The 16609-nt window shown below is 59.1% G+C and overlaps 2 protein-coding genes across 2 annotated transcripts in view; both read left to right on the top strand.

Moving 5' to 3' along the window:
* Positions 1-6030: 6030 nt before the first annotated feature.
* On the top strand, positions 6031-8714 carry LOC113494074 (the record flags this gene model as incomplete). Its single annotated transcript, XM_026872212.1, has 2 exons — positions 6031-8115; positions 8217-8714. Coding segments are annotated over exons 1-2 (2583 nt in total), but the record flags the coding sequence as incomplete, so codon positions are not given.
* A 3617-nt stretch (positions 8715-12331) lies between these two features.
* LOC113494072 overlaps positions 12332-16609 on the top strand; it is a 45654-nt gene continuing 41376 nt past the window's right edge. The window contains exons 1-2 of the mRNA XM_026872210.1: positions 12332-14416; positions 14524-16362. Of these exons, the coding sequence (XP_026728011.1) occupies positions 12332-14416; positions 14524-16362 (3924 nt within the window). The remainder of the gene's footprint in view (positions 14417-14523; positions 16363-16609) is intronic.

Genomic DNA, 16609 nt, shown 5'->3' with positions numbered 1-16609 from the left:
AGTACCACAATTATGTTTTCTTGTATCTCTCACGTCTTCACTTTGCTTATGGAACGTGAGCAAAGTAAAGAAACAGATCGGTGATACATTAGTAGTTCATTATTGGTAAAACAACCTCCATGGCCGGGGAAGATAGCGGCATGGCTATTGAAGATTTGCGTTAAGAGAGTAAGACCGTTCCTGTCACAATTCCTTGTCGCTTCTTAAAGGAAACACGATCCGTTGCTTCGTGCCCGGAGATATACACGATTAAACACTACATTTAACGCTAAACGTTTAAGTTCCCGCTTAAGACACACTTTTTCAGAGATCTTTTAGAATCATTTTTTAAATGAGTCTATGTTTGTTGAATAATCAATTGGCTATTTTAGAACTTCTACGGGACTCCGTACTGAACTCTACGGCGACGGTCCGGACAAGCAGCCATTACAACGGATTTCCAATGCACGCACATTACACAGTACCACGGGCACACGACCACCACGAGCTGGAGCAGCGACCAAGATTATTATATTGCGATTATGATCTAACGGGTATTTATTATACTTGTAATAATAACTGTCATACACTAATAGTATTCCCGAGAACTTTTAAAATGTATTAGTTTCTAGCATAGCATAGCTTGGAATAGTCGATATCAAGGTGATCCGTGAGTTTTGTTATTTTTCGTTTCTCGAGGCGCGTAGCACGACTTAGTCGGTGAAACTCCAAAAGTCGATATCGCGGAAATCGCGATGTTTTAACGTTTTCCGTAGTTTCTAGCATAGCAAAGCTCGGAATAGTCGATATCAAGGTGATCCGTGAGTTTTGTTATTTTTCGTTTCCCTAGGCAAGTAGAACGATTTAGGTCGGCGTAGCTCGGCGAAACTCCAAAAGTCGATATCCCGGAAATCGCGTTGTTTTAACGTTTTCCGTAGTTTCTAGCATAGCATAGCTCAGAATAGTCCATATCAAGGTGATCCGTGAGTTTTGTTATTTTTCGTATCTCGAGGTGCGTAGCACTACTAAGGTCGGCGTAGCTCGGTGAAACTCCAGAAGTCGAAATCGCGGAAATCGCGTTGTTTTAACGTTTTCCGTAGTTTCTAGCATAGCATAGCTCAAAATAGTCGATATCAAGGTGATCCGTGAGTTTCGTTATTTTTTGTTTTTCGAGGCGCGTAGCAAGACTAAGGTCGGCGTAGCTCGGTGAAACTCCAAAAGTCGATATCGTGGAAATCGCGTTGTTTTAACGTTTTCCGTAGTTTCTAGCATAGCATAGCTCAAAATAGTCGATATCAAGGTGATCCATGAGTTTTGTTATTTTTCGTTTCTCGAGGTGCGTAGCACTACTAAGGTCGGCGTAGGGCGGCGAAACTCCAAAAGTCGATATCGCGGAAATCGCGTTGTTTTAACGTTTTCCGTAATTTCTAGCATAGCATAGCTCAAAATAGTCGATATCAAGGTGATCCGTGAGTTTTAGTATTTTTCATTTCTCGAGGCGCGTAGCAAGACTTTGGTCGGCGTAGCTCGGCGAAAGTCCAAAAGTCGATATCGCGGAAATCGCGTTGTTTTAACGTTTTCCGTAGTTTCTAGCATAGCATAGCTCAGAATAGTCGATATCAAGGTGATCCGTGAGTTTTGTTATTTCTCGTTTTTCGAGGCGCGTAGCAAGACTAAGGTCGGCGTAGCTCGGCGAAACTCCAAAAGTCGATATCGCGGAAATCGCGTTGTTTTAACGTTTTCCGTAGTTGCTAACATAGCATAGCTCAGAATAGTCGATATCAAGGTGATCCGTGAGTTTTGTTATTTTTCGTTTCTCGAGGCGCGTAGCACGACTTAGTCGGTGAAACTCCAAAAGGCGGTATCGCGGAAATCGCGTTGTTTTAACGTTTTCCGTAGTTTCTAACATAGCATAGATCGGAATAGTCGATTCCGCGGTGATCCGTGAGTTTTGTTTTTTATCGTTTCTCGAGGCGCGTAGCAAGACTTAGGTCGGCGTAGCTCGGCGAAACTCCAAAAGTCGATATCGCGGAAATCGCGTTGTTTTAACGTTTTCCGTAGTTTCTAGCATAGCATAGCTCAGAATAGTCGATATCAAGGTGATCCGTGAGTTTTGTTATTTTTCGTTTCTCGAGGCGCGTAGCACGACTTAGTCGGTGAAACTCCAAAAGGCGGTATCGCGGAAATCGCGTTGTTTTAACGTTTTCCGTAGTTTCTAGCATAGCATAGATCGGAATAGTCGATTCCGCGGTGATCCGTGAGTTTTGTTTTTTATCGTTTCTCGAAACGCGTAGCAAGACTTAGGTCGGCGTAGCTCGGCGAAACTCCAAAAGTCGATATCGCGGAAATCGCGTTGTTTTAACGTTTTCCGTAGTTTCTAGCATAGCATAGCTCAGAATAGTCGATATCGCGGTGATCCGTGAGTTTTGTTATTTCTCGTTTCTCGGGGGTTTTGTAGTACGACTCAGGTCGGCGTAGCTCGGCGAAACTCCAAAAGTCGATATCGCGGAAATCGCGTTGTTTTAACGTTTTCCGTAGTTTCTACCATAGTATAGCTCGGAATAGTCGATATCGCGGTGATCCGTGAGTTTTGTTATTCCTCGTTTCTCGAGGGTTTCGTAGCAAGACTTAGGTCGGCGTAGCTCGGTGAAACTCCAAAAGTCGATATCGCGGAAATCGCGTTGTTTTAACGTTTTCCGTAGTTTCTAGCATAGCATAGATCGGAATAGTCGATTCCGCGGTGATCCGTGAGTTTTGTTTTTTATCGTTTCTCGAAACGCGTAGCAAGACTTAGGTCGGCGTAGCTCGGCGAAACTCCAAAAGTCGATATCGCGGAAATCGCGTTGTTTTAACGTTTTCCGTAGTTTTTAGCATAGCATAGCTCGGAATAGTCAATATCGCGGTGATCCGTGAGTTTTGTTATTCCTCGTTTCTCGGGGGTTTCGTAGTACGACTTAGGTCGGCGTAGCTCGGCGAAACTCCAAAAGTCGATATCGCGGAAATCGCGTTGTTTTAACGTTTTCCGTAGTTTCTAGCATAGCATAGCTCAGAATAGTCGATATCAAGGTGATCCGTGAGTTTTGTTATTTTTCGTTTCTCGAGGTGCGTAGGAAAGTTAGGTCGGCGTAGCTCGGTGAAACTCCAAAAGTCGATATCTCGGAAATCGCGTGGTTGTAACGTTTTCCGTAGTTTCTAGCATAGAATAGCTCGGAATAGTCGATATCGCGGTGATCCGTGAGTTTTGTTATTTCTCGTTTCTCGAGGGTTTCGTAGCAAGACTTAGGTCAGCGTAGCTCGGCGAAACTCCAAAAGTCGATATCGCGGAAATCGCGTTGGTTTAACGTTTTCCTTAGTTTCTAGCATAGCATAGCTCAGAATAGTCGATATCGCGGTGATCCGTGAGTTTTGTTATTTCTCGTTTCTCGGGGGTTTCGTAGTACGACTTAGGTCGGCGTAGCTCGGCGAAACTCCAAAAGTCGATATCGCGGAAATCGAGTTGTTTTAACGTTTTCCGTAGTTTCTACCATAGCATAGCTCGGAATAGTCGATATCGCGGTGATCCGTGAGTTTTGTTATTTCTCGTTTCTCGAGGGTTTCGTAGCAAGACTTAGGTCGGCGTAGCTCGGCGAAACTCCAAAAGTCGATATCGCGGAAATCGCGTTGTTTTAACGTTTTCCGTAGTTTCTAGCATAGAATAGCTCGGAATAGTCGATATCGCGGTGATCCGTGAGTTTTGTTATTTCTCGTTTCTCGAGGGTTTCGTAGCAAGACTTAGGTCGGCGTAGCTCGGCGAAACTCCAAAAGTCGATATCGCGGAAATCGCGTTGTTTTAACGTTTTCCGTAGTTTCTAGCATAGCATAGATCGGAATAGTCGATTCCGCGGTGATCCGTGAGTTTTGTTTTTTATCGTTTCTCGAAACGCGTAGCAAGACTTAGGTCGGCGTAGCTCGGCGAAACTCCAAAAGTCGATATCGCGGAAATCGCGTTGTTTTAACGTTTTCCGTAGTTTTTAGCATAGCATAGCTCGGAATAGTCAATATCGCGGTGATCCGTGAGTTTTGTTATTCCTCGTTTCTCGGGGGTTTCGTAGTACGACTTAGGTCGGCGTAGCTCGGCGAAACTCCAAAAGTCGATATCGCGGAAATCGCGTTGTTTTAACGTTTTCCGTAGTTTCTAGCATAGCATAGCTCAGAATAGTCGATATCAAGGTGATCCGTGAGTTTTAATATTTACGTTTCTCGAGGGTATTGTAAACTTGCGTAGCTCAGTGAAGCTCTAAAAGTCGACTTAGGTCACACCAGATTAGGTCACGCTAGGTTAGGTCACGCTAGGTTAGGTCACGCTAGGTTAGGTCACGCTAGGTTAGGTCACGCTAGGTTAGGTCACGCTAGGTTAGGTTAGGTAAGGTTAGGTTCGCATAAACAGGGAGCCGGACGCTCGGTGCCACCACTGCGTCCATTGCGGGGAGGACACGGCGCAACACACTCTCGCCGAGTGTGCGGCTTGGGAGGAGCAGCGCCGTGTCCTCACAAACGAAGTAGGAGGCGATCTGTCGCTGCCGGCCGTAGTGCGGAAGATGGTCGGTAGCGCAGAGTCGTGGGACGCGGTGGTGTCCTTCTGCGAGGACGTGATGTCGCAGAAGGAAGCTGTGGAGCGGGAGAGGGAGATCTCGACTCCCTTCCCCGGCCGCAGAAAGCGCACCGGGCGTAGGAGGAGGGCGGACAACGCCCTCTTCCAGCCCCCATGAATGGGTTCAGGGGCGCGGGACTCGGGGAAGCCCCCCGCCCCCTATTCCATGGACCCGAGGCGGAGGCGCGAGCGAGTGTCGGCGCGCGCCTCTGAGGCGGTGCACGGGGTAGGCAAACACCTCACTACCCCGTGCACGAGGCGAGGCCCGGACTGACCGGGCCAGCACTAGTGCGGGGCTGCGGAGGAATTTGGACTCCCGCGGCCCCGCGTGCCCACGTGCGAGGAGACACACCGGGGGGTTTTAGCCGGTAAGAGTCCGGCACACCCCTCCGCCTCTCCCCTGGCGGAGGAAGTCCATGAGGATTTCCCCCCGAAAAAAAAAAAAAAAAAAAAAAAGGTAAGGTTAGGTTAGGTTAGGTTAGGTTGGGGTGCAGGGCAGAAAACCTCCTCGTGTGCCTGGCGGCTGCTGGTCCCTTACGGATACGTCCGGGGGGAAGAGCAGTCGTTGGGCCGGTGCACCCTGGGTACGCACAATAATCGTCTCGCGAGTTGGGGCAATTGTTGTGCGTGGCGAATTTCTGCCAGTCCGGCCAGTGTCAACTGCTGGCCGGACACGCTCGCTCTCACCCTCCTCAAGCGAGGAGTGGTTTGAAGAGCTGGAGCGGGACGACTTCGGCCATTGTTTGTTGGCCGAAGTTCGGAAGGAGGGCGGGTCCAGTGAGTGTCAACTGCTTGCTGGACTCCGCAGCCCGCCGGCGTCCTGGACTCATTCCGGGTAGCGGCGGCGGGCGGGGAAGTCTTCCCACAGCCTGTGGGAGAGACTGGCGGGGGTCGGTTTTGTCCCGGCCTTCGCGTGGTGGGCGTTCGCTGGCGTCTCGGACGTACTCCGAGTAGCGGCAGCGGGCGCGGTGTAGGGCGAGTCCAGTGAGTGTTCACAGCTTGCTGGATGTCGCAGCCCGTCGGCGTCCTGGGCTTATTCCGGGTAGCGGCGACGGGCGGGGAGTCGGAGATGGGCGACGGGTCCGGTGTGCACTTACACTGCCTCCGGACGCGGTCTTGTGAAGACCACCGTCGGCCAGACCGTAAACCTGCAGCGAGGTCAGGGGTGGACTTACGCAGGAACGGGGGTCTTACCTTAACCGGTTGGACCGCGAGGACGGAAAACCTCTATAAAAAACCCCCAATCCCAAGCTATTGGACAACGCGGCGAGGGGATGAATGGCTGGTGGGAAACCAGTCCCTAGCGTTGACCCCCGACGGGGCACATGTCGCACCTCGGAGGGTTACTCTTAGACCTTCCCCGGCTACAGGGGGCACTGGCCGGGGACGACGACCCAATCCCCCATACTCGTGGGAATCCAATGGAATCTACATTTAAAAATCCGAAGAACGTTAAGGAGGTCGAAGAAGGGAGAAAGACTCGGTCGACGGTACGACAGAGTCTTGCTGACGATTTGGTGGCGAGGTCGCCTCAGGTGGTGCTTGAGCGCATCGCCTCGCACCAGGAGAAGGAGAAGGAGCCGTCGTGTAACTCACGCGACAGCTCCGCGGGCAGGTCCGACCGAAAGCGTCCCAGGCGGGATGCTTCGGAGGACAGAATGTCTGTGGGGGCGTACGCCGCTTCAGACTGTGAGAGCGAGGCGTCCATTGCCTCGTCAACACGGTCCCGCGGTAACGTCACCCACGGGCGATATGTCGGCCTGCACAGGCAACGAGAGGCGTATCGGAGGCTCGCCGCGGAGTCGGCGCAGTCGTCCGATACGCTCGAAGACAAGGCGGAGGAGGAACGGCAGAGGAGGGATGCCAGGGCGGCGGTCCGGGACCTGATGAGTTCCGGACTGCAGCCGCTCGACCCCTCATCTGCCAAGGCCAAAATTGAGGGCAGCCTGATGGCGATCTTGGAGGTGGCGCGCACCTCCAAGAATATAAAGGGCTGCCTGATAAAGCGGCTGAAGGATGCGGTGGAGGAGATTCAGGGCGGAGTTCGCGCCCTGACAGGTCCCACCGCACAGAAACTGATGGCGGAGAACGCTCGCCTCAGTAAGGAAGTCGAAGAGCTGCGGGACCAAATGAAGTCGGTCCAGAGGCAGACAGCCCCGGCAGCCCTCGACTTTGAGGCGATGCAGCGTGCCATCATGGTGTCCGTAGGGACCATGATGGACGCCAAACTGGCGGGAATCAACAACAGACTCCCGCCAGAGCCGATCCTACGTCCGCCTCTAGCGGCGGATAGGAGACGCGCAGAGGCGGAGGCGTCGGGCCGTGGTCCCAAGCCCGCCTACAGCCAGGTGCTGAGGGCGGCCCCGGCCCCAAAGCCGGCGCCGAAGACAGCACCAAGGTCGGCGCCGACACCGGTGCCGAAACCGGCGCCGAGACTGGCGCCAAAGCCGACCCCAACGCCGGATCCAAAAACGGCGAAGGGGAAGGCTAAGACGGTCGCGCAACCGGCGCCAGCTCTGGTACCGGCGCCGGAAGAGGCGCCGGTTGCGAGCACTTCAGAGACTGTGGTCGACGGGTGGACCACAGTCTCGAAGAAGAAGAAAGGGCCGAAGCCGAAGGCGCCGGAGCGCCCCAAGGCACAGCCCGAGAGGAGGGCGAGAGCCCCTCCTCAAAAGAAGAAGGGGGGACCGAAGGCCGTCTCGGGAAGGCAGCGTCGCAAGCGGGCGCAGCGACAGAGACGCCTTGCCCGCACTGCCGCTGTGGTGTTAACCATAACGCCAGAGGCGGAAAAGGAAGGCCTCACCTACGCCACGGTGCTAACCAAGGCGAGGGCTGGGGTCGACCTTAATGCAATGGGGGTCGACATGGCGGTGGACCCCATCCGCATAAGGAAGGCGCAGACCGGGGCTCGGGTGCTTCAGCTCCCGAAGAATGTCGGTCAGGAGGCGGCTGACGAGATGGCCAAAAAACTAGAGGCCATCTACGGCGGTGACGTCCGGGTCACCAGACCCGTCAGGTGTGCGGAGCTCCGGGTGTCAAACCTGGATGACTCCGTCACCAGAGAGGAGATCCTCGACGTCGCCGCGCGTCAAAGTCAGTGCGCGCCTGATCGTTTCAAAGTGGGAGACCTGAGGCCTAGCCCCGGTCAGAAATTCAGTGCGGTGCTGAAATGCCCACTGGAGGCGGTACCGCGGCTCGTAACCACCAGGACACAGAAGTTCCTGGTGGGATGGAGCTCGGCGACGGTCGTGCAGCTGGAGGCACGACCACTAAAGTGCTACCGCTGCCTAGCACTCGGCCACACAAGGCCGGTGTGCATGTGCCCTGCGGACCGCAGCGGGTTATGTTACCGCTGCGCGATGCCCGGGCACAAGGCAGCGGTGTGCAAAGAGCCGGCCAGGTGCGCGATATGCGCCGAGCTCGGTCGCGGTGCCGCCCACCAGATGGGCAGCCGGGGATGTGCTCCCCCGGCACTAATTAAGAAGCAAATGGCCGCATTGGGGAAAGTGCCCAATGCGGCCACAACAACATCACGGGCGCAACCCTGTGAGGAGGAACGGATGGACGACCAGTAATGGATAACGTCCGTCCACACTTCCTCCTCCAGGGAAACCTGAACCACTGCGCCGGCGCACAGGATCTGTTTCTCCAGTCGCTGGCGCAGTGGGGCATCGATATCGCAGTGGCGGCGGAGCCATATTATGTTGCCTCTCGCCCCAATTGGGCGGGGGACCTCGACGGCTCCGTCGCCATCATAAGCGCCTTGGGCGCGGACTCCCGGCCCCTGCACACCATCCGCAGGGGTTCGGGATATGTCGTCGTTGTTTGGGGGCCGTACGCAGTCGTGGGGGCCTACTTCTCGCCGAACAGGGGTCTGGCTGAGTTCGAGTCGTTTTTGGCCGAGCTCGAGGCCCTTGTTCGGACGCTGTCGCCTCGCCCGGTCATCTTGCTCGGTGACCTCAACGCTAAGAGCACGGCGTGGGGGGAACCGGCAACCGACCGGCGCGGGGAACTTTTGGAGGAGTGGGCCCTTGGATTGGACCTTGCCCTGCTGAATAGGGGCAGGGTCTACACCTGCGTACGGCAGAACGGAGGGTCCATCGTCGACGTGTCGTTCTGCGCTCCGTCTATTGCGGAGCGCGTTCGCGATTGGCGCGTCGAGGAGGTGGAGACGCTATCGGATCACCGATACATTCGGTTCAGCGTCTCCACTCCTGGGGGACCCGGGATCCGGCGCTTTACACCGGACTCGGGAAGCCCACGATGGGCCCTACAAAGAATGGACAGAGAGCTGCTGATCGAGGCGGCCATTGTGGCCGACTGGTCCACGCCGGCGGTCTCAGGCCGCTCAATCGACGACGAGGCAGAGCGCTTCCGTCGCACCATAACTTTAGTGTGCGACACCGCGATGCCTCGCGTCCGCAGGCGGCCGAACCGCCGGTCAGTTTACTGGTGGTCGCCCGAGATCGCAGCTCTCCGAGAGGCGTGCTTGGGGGCAAAGCGGGCCCATACCCGCTACCGCTCCAGGCACGCCCGAAGACCGGACAGGGACGAGACGAGGGAGGCCTCGCTGTACGAGGCCTACCGTACGACGAGGAGCAATCTCCGCCTGGCTATACTACAGGCCAAGGAGGGAGCTAGGCAGGAGATGCTGGAAGACCTGAATAGGGATCCGTGGGGGCGCCCGTACCTCATGGCGCGGAACAAGCTCCTCGCCGCCGGGCCCCCGATCACGGAGACCATGGAGGCCCAGCTGCTCCACGTCGTCGTTTCGTCCTTGTTCCCTACCCGGACTGACATCCTCCCTCCAGTGGTGGACCCGCCTCAGGCGCCGGAGCCACTGGAGGTGATCTCGGAGGGGGAACTGGAGGCGTCCATAAGCCGCCTTCGCCCGAAGAAGACCGCCCCGGGCCCCGACGGAGTGCCGGCGCGCGCACTAGCGCTGGCACTGGGGCCCCTCGAAAGTCGATTCCGGGGTCTGCTCAACTCCTGTTTGGAGGAGGGTAGATTCCCGGAAGTATGGAAGACTGGGCGGCTCGTCCTTCTTCGTAAAGAGGGACGACCGGCAGACTCGGCGTCTGGATACAGACCGATTGTCCTGCTGGACGAGGCGGGCAAGCTCTTTGAGCGCGTCATCGCTGCCCGCATCGTCCGGCATCTGGATAGGACAGGGCCGAGTTTGTCGGAATGCCAATATGGCTTCAGGGCGAGGCGGTCCACGTTGGACGCCTTGAAGGTAGTTCAGGAGTTCGCCACGGATGCGGTGGCGCGAGGGGGCGTGGCGGTAGCGGTCTCGCTAGACATCGCCAACGCCTTCAATTCGCTGCCGCATCAGTGCATAGAGTCGGCGCTCCGATACCACGGGGTGCCGCTCTATCTTCAGAACGTCGCGGCGGACTACCTCTCCGGGAGAGGAATATCGTTCGCGGGGCCAAGCGGCCCGCAGAGGTGGGAGACGGGACGCGGTGTTCCACAGGGGTCTGTCTTGGGGCCCCTCTTGTGGAACATCGGGTACGACTGGACCCTTCGGGGCGCTCTCCTGCCCTGTACGCGGGTCGTTTGCTACGCGGACGATACCTTGGTTTTGGCGCGGGGCTCAACCCCCGCAGAATGCATCCGGCGTGCCACCTGCGGCGTACAACTCGTCGTGGGTCGCATCCGGATGCTAGGACTTGACGTGGCTCTGGGGAAGACCGAAGCGCTTTTGCTGCACGGCCCCCGGAGCCGAACCACCGGACTTGACGCGTGCCTGACAGTGGAGGGTGTTCGTATCCCGCTGTCAGGCACCATGAAATACCTCGGTTTGGTCCTCGACGGGCGGCTCAACTTCCGGGAGCACTTCAGAAGGCTGGCGCCTAGACTCCGGGCTGCCGCCACTGCTCTCGGAAGGTTACTGCCGAACGTCGGGGGCCCCGACGTAGGGTGTCGCCGACTCTATGCAGGTGTCATCCGTTCGATGGCCCTGTACGGCGCACCCATTTGGGCCAAGTCGCTGATGCCCGACAGTCGGGCGGTCCTGCTTGGCGCGCAGCGTGCTGTCGCCATCAGGATCGTCCGTGCGTACCGCACTGTCGGGCACGAAGCCGCGACTGCCCTGGCGGGGACTCCGCCTTGGGACTTGGAAGCAAAGGTGCTTGCGGACCTTTACACCCGCATCACCGAGCTCCGGTCCCGGGGCGTCGACCCCTCGCCAGGGCAAAGACTCACATGGCTGAGACAAGCCCGCCTCGTCACATATCGAAATTGGGAGCTCCGGCTCTCGAGGCCGACGGCGGGGCGGGCTATATGCGAAGCAATCCGCCCACATCTACAACCGTGGGCGGAGAGGCGGTACGGTGCGTTGACCTACCGCCTCACGCAGATTCTTACAGGCCATGGGTCTTTTGGCCACTACCTATGTCGCGTCGTCAGGAGGGAGGAGTCGACTGCGTGCCATGAGTGCGGTGACGTTGATGACACCGCACTCCACACTCTGGCCGCATGTCCGGCGTTCGCCGAGCCACGCTCCGAACTCCTGACGGCCCTTGGACTTGACGATCTTTCCGCGCTGCCGGCTGTTGTCGCATCTGCCATCAGCAGTCGTGCAGCGTGGAACGCACTGGCCTCCTTCGCAGAGACTGTTATGTCAGCGAAGGAGGCGGCGGAGCGCGCTCGGGAGGAAGATCCCAGCGCGCCCGCCATACGCCGACGTCGTGTGGGGCGGCGACGAGCTGCGCATGAGCGCAACTTGCCGCCCTAACTAGGGTCTGGGCGATAGGCACGGGGGTGCATATCGCCCGTCAAAACAGACCCGCGACGGGGGGTCGCATTTCGGTGTGACGGGTGCGACCCCAGTATGAGGCGAGGAGGCCGACGCTCTTTACACGTCGGTCTCCACAAACAAACGCGAAAGCGAGCCGCCGGCCCTACTCAACGGCCGGCGGATCCCCGCGGCCGGCACTGTGTTGAAATGCAAAGCAGCTCCACGTGCCGGCATAAAACGCGGCTGACGTCACCCGGCGGTTAGGTTTAGTCAGTAAGAGTCTGACACTACCCGCCCTCCCCCCCGGGGGGGCGGGTGTCCATGAGGATTCCCCCGCCTAAAAAAAAAAAAAAAAAAAAAAAGGTTAGGTTAGGTTGGGGTGCAGGGCAGAAAACCTCCTCGTGTGCCTGGCGGCTGCTGGTCCCTTACGGATACGTCCGGGGGGAAGAGCAGTCGTTGGGCCGGTGCACCCTGGGCACGCATAACAATCGTCTCGCGACTTGGGGCAATTGTTGTGCGTGGCGAATTTCTGCCGGAGCGGAGGAGTCGCTCCCGAAGGCTCCCTGGCTGCGCTCTGCAGCTGCAGAGTGCATGACTAGGGAGTGAGGTGGGGTAGACCGCGGGCCGTCGCTCCGGCCCGTGGTCTAGGGGTCGCCGCGGCGTATGGATCGCGGTGACCGAGGCGGGTAAGACCGTGGGCTACTCCTCTGCCCGCGGTCTGACGCATCCGTGGCGAGGTATTGAGCCACGGATGTACATAGGTTAGGTTAGGTTAGTTTTAGAATTTATAATTAAAAAAAAAAAAAAAAAAAAAAAAAAAACAGAAAATCCAAAAAAAATATTTTGTAGACACCGAGCAGCGGGCGGTATATCCTGCACCAGAGGCATCCGCGGGCCTCAGGAGGATCAAATAACCTCCCAAAAGAGCGGCCGCATCGCCTTGGGGAAGCGATGTGCGTACCACCCATTCGTAAATAATGATGTCGGACACAGAAAGTTTTGTTGTGTCGTGCGATCCGGCTGACGCCCGGCGCTCGCAGGTACCCGGGCCTGCGAGTGTGAAATTGGTTACCGACGGACGCGCAGGGGTAGGCGACCAGGCCCCTGTCGCTGATAATATTACTGGCAGCACAGAATACGCCGAGGAGCGGCCGCGCGGATCGTCTTCCGTTAGGAAACGTCCGCGCGACCGTGCTTCGATGGGAGGTGGTTCGGCGGGTCAGTCCTCAGATGAGGACGGCCTGCCAGCTCCGAAGCTGCCGACCGGGAGGAGAGGTCGGCAGACATCGAGGGGAGCGAGTGCTTCGCGGCCGCGGAGGGACGCACAGGGCAGGTTTGTGCGTTCCAGTGCCCAGGCGGCCAGCGAAGCGGAGAGCGACGTGGGGGTCACCACGGAGGACCCTGGCGGCGAGAGCGGTGCTTCGCTGGGGAGCTCGAAGGCGGCGCTCAACGCCGCCAGAAGGGAGCAGCGCAAAGCCGTCGCGGCCGACGAAGTGTCGGCGATGGCAGAGCGCGCGCGTGAGCGACGCGCTGCTCTCACGGCCGAAGGGGGCGAGCCATCCGCGGCGGCCCTGAGCCAGCTGGCCTTGGACGGGGTGGACTTGGTCCTGAAGGTTGCCACGAAGTCCGGCAGCCTGAAGGGCACGTTCACCCGCGGTCTGAAGGAGGCTGCCGCGGACATTAAGGAGGCGGTTGGTGTCCTCCTCAACAGGACGGCCTCAGACGAGGTCGCGAAGTTGCAGGAGGAGAACGGCCGCCTCCGTGCCGACCTGGAGGACCTCCGGCGGCAAGTCGCTGCGCTGAGCGAGCAGCAACAGCGACGCACGCCGCCCACTGTCGCCGCACCGGTGGTGGCCCCGTCTCCCGCACCGAGACCGGCAAGCGCTCGTTCCGACGACGAGGTCGAGCGCATAGTCCGGCTCTGCATGCTCCAGTGCGGGAGCATGGTCAATGCCCGCATAGAGGCGGTGTCTCGGCGCCTCCCCCCGGAAACCCTCCGTCCGCCCCTAGCGGCCGACGCAAGACGGAGGACGGAGGAGCCGCCGAGGCCTGCGCCTCGCCAGGGGAAGCCCACTGGGGGCGTCAAAAAGCCCGGCGAGGGAGCCCCGCCAAGTGCTAAGCCCACGACGGCCGGCTCTAAGGGTGAGAGCTGGGCGACAGTCGTGGGCCGCAAGAAGGCCCGCAAAGCCGCAAAGGCGGACTCCGCAGCAGCGCGCGCCCCAGGCCCTACGGCAAAGGCGGCTGCGCAGCCTGCGCGACGGACTGCCAAAGGCGGTCGCAAAGGACCGGCGGTGCGTGCCCCGCGTTCCGAGGCCGTGACGCTGACGCTGCAGCCCGGGGCTGCGGAGCGCGGCGTTACGTACCAGTCGGTCATTGCCGAGGCCAAGGCCAAGATCAAATTGTCAGATCTTGGCCTCCAGTCCGTCACCGTCAGGCAGACCGTCACGGGTGCGCGGCTGTTCGAGGTGGCCGGTGCTGCGAGCGGCAGCGCCGAAAAGGCGGACGCTCTGGCCGCCAAAATGAGGGAGGTCCTCAACCCCGAGGACGTCCGGGTATCCAGACCGGTGAAAACCGCAGAGGTGCGGATCACCGGTCTGGACGATTCCGTGACCCCCGAGGAAGTGGTGGCGGCCGTTGCCTGCAGTGGAGAGTGTCCGCCGGATAGGGTGCGGGCCGGCGACATACGCACCGACGCCACCGGACTCGGCGCAGTCTGGGTTCGGTGCCCTGTGGCGTCGGCGAAAAAGATCGCCTTAGCTGGCGAAGTGAAGGTGGGCTGGGTTGCAGCGAGAGTAAAACTCCTGCAACCCCGGGCTTTGAGGTGCTTCCGGTGTCTGGAAAAGGGGCACGTCCGGGCAAAGTGCACCTCCGCAGCAGACCGTAGCGGTCTCTGCTATCGCTGCGGTCAGCCCGGTCACAAGGCGGCCCAGTGTTCCGCCGCGCTAAACTGCTGCCTGTGTTCGGCCGCGGGAAAGCCGGCGGGACACAGATTGGGCGGGGGAGCCTGTGGCATGCCCACCAGCACTGCCAAAAAGGCAGGGAAGAGGAGCTCCAAGCCTGCCGGGGTAACCTCGCAGCCCCCGCAGGCTGGTAGCTCCGCGACCGACTCCCGGTCCGGGACTGTTGCCGGGGGAATGGATTGTCAATAATGGCGCAATTCCATTTCCTCCAGGGCAACATCAATCACTCTGCCAGAGCTCAGGATCTTCTACTCCAGACTATGGCAGAGTGGTCGATCGACGTGGCTGTGGTCGCCGAGCCGTACTTCGTCCCCGCCCGTGACAACTGGTTGGGGTGCGCTGACGGTTTGGTGGCCATTATTGGCGGGACTCTGATCGACCCGTCCAGGGGCCGCGGCTGGGTTGCCGCGGTTTCGGACGGCATCGCCGTTGTGGGGGCGTATTTCTCCCCCAACAAGAGTCTCGCCGACTTCGAGGGTTTCTTTGTCGAGTTGGGCGCCGTCGTGAACCGCTACCACCCTCGTCCCGTTCTGGTGCTCGGGGATCTCAACGCCAAGTCATCGGCGTGGGGATCTCCGGTCACTGACTCTCGGGGCGAGGCGTTGGAAGAGTGGGCGGTGACGACCGGTCTGGTCGTCCTGAATCGGGGTTCGGAATACACGTGCGTGCGGCAGCGGGGCGGGTCGATTGTGGACGTCTCGTTCGCAAGCCCCTCTGTCGCCGGCCGAGTCCGCGACTGGCGTGTCGCCGTGGAGGTGGAGACGTTATCGGACCATCGTTATATCCGGTTCGACGTCTCCGCCCAGACCGCGAGCGGCCGCCATCCAACAACCCCGATCAACGACGGCCCCCGATGGGCGCTCAAGCGCATCGACAGGGAACTACTCGAGGAAGCTGCCTTAGTCCAGTCCTGGATCTGGGAGTCGGCGACGGACGGCCCCGTCGACGTCGAAGCGGTGGCGCTGTGGTTTCGCGGGGCGATGACGCAGATTTGCGACGCGTCCATGCCCCGTGTAAGCCAACAGTCCGCAAGGCGCCGGGTGTACTGGTGGACCGACGAGATCGCGCGGCTGCGCGTTGAGTGCGTCGCAGCTCGCCGCCGGTACACTCGATACCGGAGACGACGTCGACGGGATCCCGTCGAGGAGGGCGCGCTGTATGAGGTGTACCGCGCGTCCAAGGAGACTCTGTGGCTGGCCATCGGCGACTCGAAGTCGCGTGCCGGGGAGGAGCTGCTGGGGTCCCTGGACCGGGATCCGTGGGGGCGCCCCTACCGTTGGGTACGGGGCAAGTTGCGTCCCTGGGCGCCCCCAGTGGTCCAGGGCATGCAGCCCCAGTTGCTAGAGGCGGTGGTGTCGGCCCTCTTCCCTGAGCGGACGGGACACGTTCCCCCGGCGATGGCTTCACCCTCAGCCACAGACTCTCCTGATGAGGAGAGCACCGATGTCCCCGAGGTGACGCAAGAAGAGACGAGAGCAGCCGTGTCGCGACTCCGGGCGAAAAACACGGCGCCCGGACCCGACGGAGTTCCCGGTCGTGCTCTCGTCTTAGCTCTGAAGGAGCTAGAGCCCCAGCTGAGGGGGCTCTTCACGGCATGCCTCGAGCGGGGTCAGTTTCCCAGTTTGTGGAAGGAGGGGAGGCTGGTCCTGCTCAGAAAGGAGGGGCGCCCCGCGGACTCGCCGTCCGCATACCGGCCCATAGTGCTGCTAGACGAGGCGGGCAAACTGTTCGAGCGAATCATCGCAGATCGCCTCGTCAGCCACTTGTGCAGAGAGGGGCCGGACCTGGACGACAACCAGTTTGGTTTTCGTCGGGGGCGCTCCACCATAGACGCCATCATGCGCGTGAGGGCCCTGGCGGAGGAGACAGTGTCCCGGGGTGGGGTGGTGCTGGCGGTGTCGTTGGACATCTCCAACGCCTTCAACACCCTACCCTGGAGTTGTATTCGGGAGGCCCTAAAATATCATCGTGTGCCTCCCTACCTCCGTCGTACAGTAGGGGGGCCTATTTGGAGGATAGGTGCGTCACCTATCGGGGACGTGACGGTGCTGGTCGGCACCTTATGTCGTGCGGTGTTCCGCAGGGATCGGTTTTGGGGCCGCTCCTGTGGAACATCGGCTACGACTGGGTGCTGAGAGGCGAGCTCCCGTCGGGCGCCGACTGACGTGCTACGCGGACGACACGCTAGTCACAGCCCGGGGGAGCTCGCACAGGGAAGCGGCGTTGATAGCCACGGCTGCGGTGTCAAGTCGGAGGCCAATGGGGTTCATGGCCCCCGACGTGCGCCGGCGCCGGGAT

This window comes from Trichoplusia ni, chromosome 5 (genome assembly GCF_003590095.1).
Source record: "Trichoplusia ni isolate ovarian cell line Hi5 chromosome 5, tn1, whole genome shotgun sequence".
NCBI lineage: Eukaryota > Metazoa > Arthropoda > Insecta > Lepidoptera > Noctuidae > Trichoplusia > Trichoplusia ni.
The sequence above is the reverse complement of the archived record's forward strand: the minus strand, read 5'-3'. Positions and strand labels throughout refer to the sequence as shown.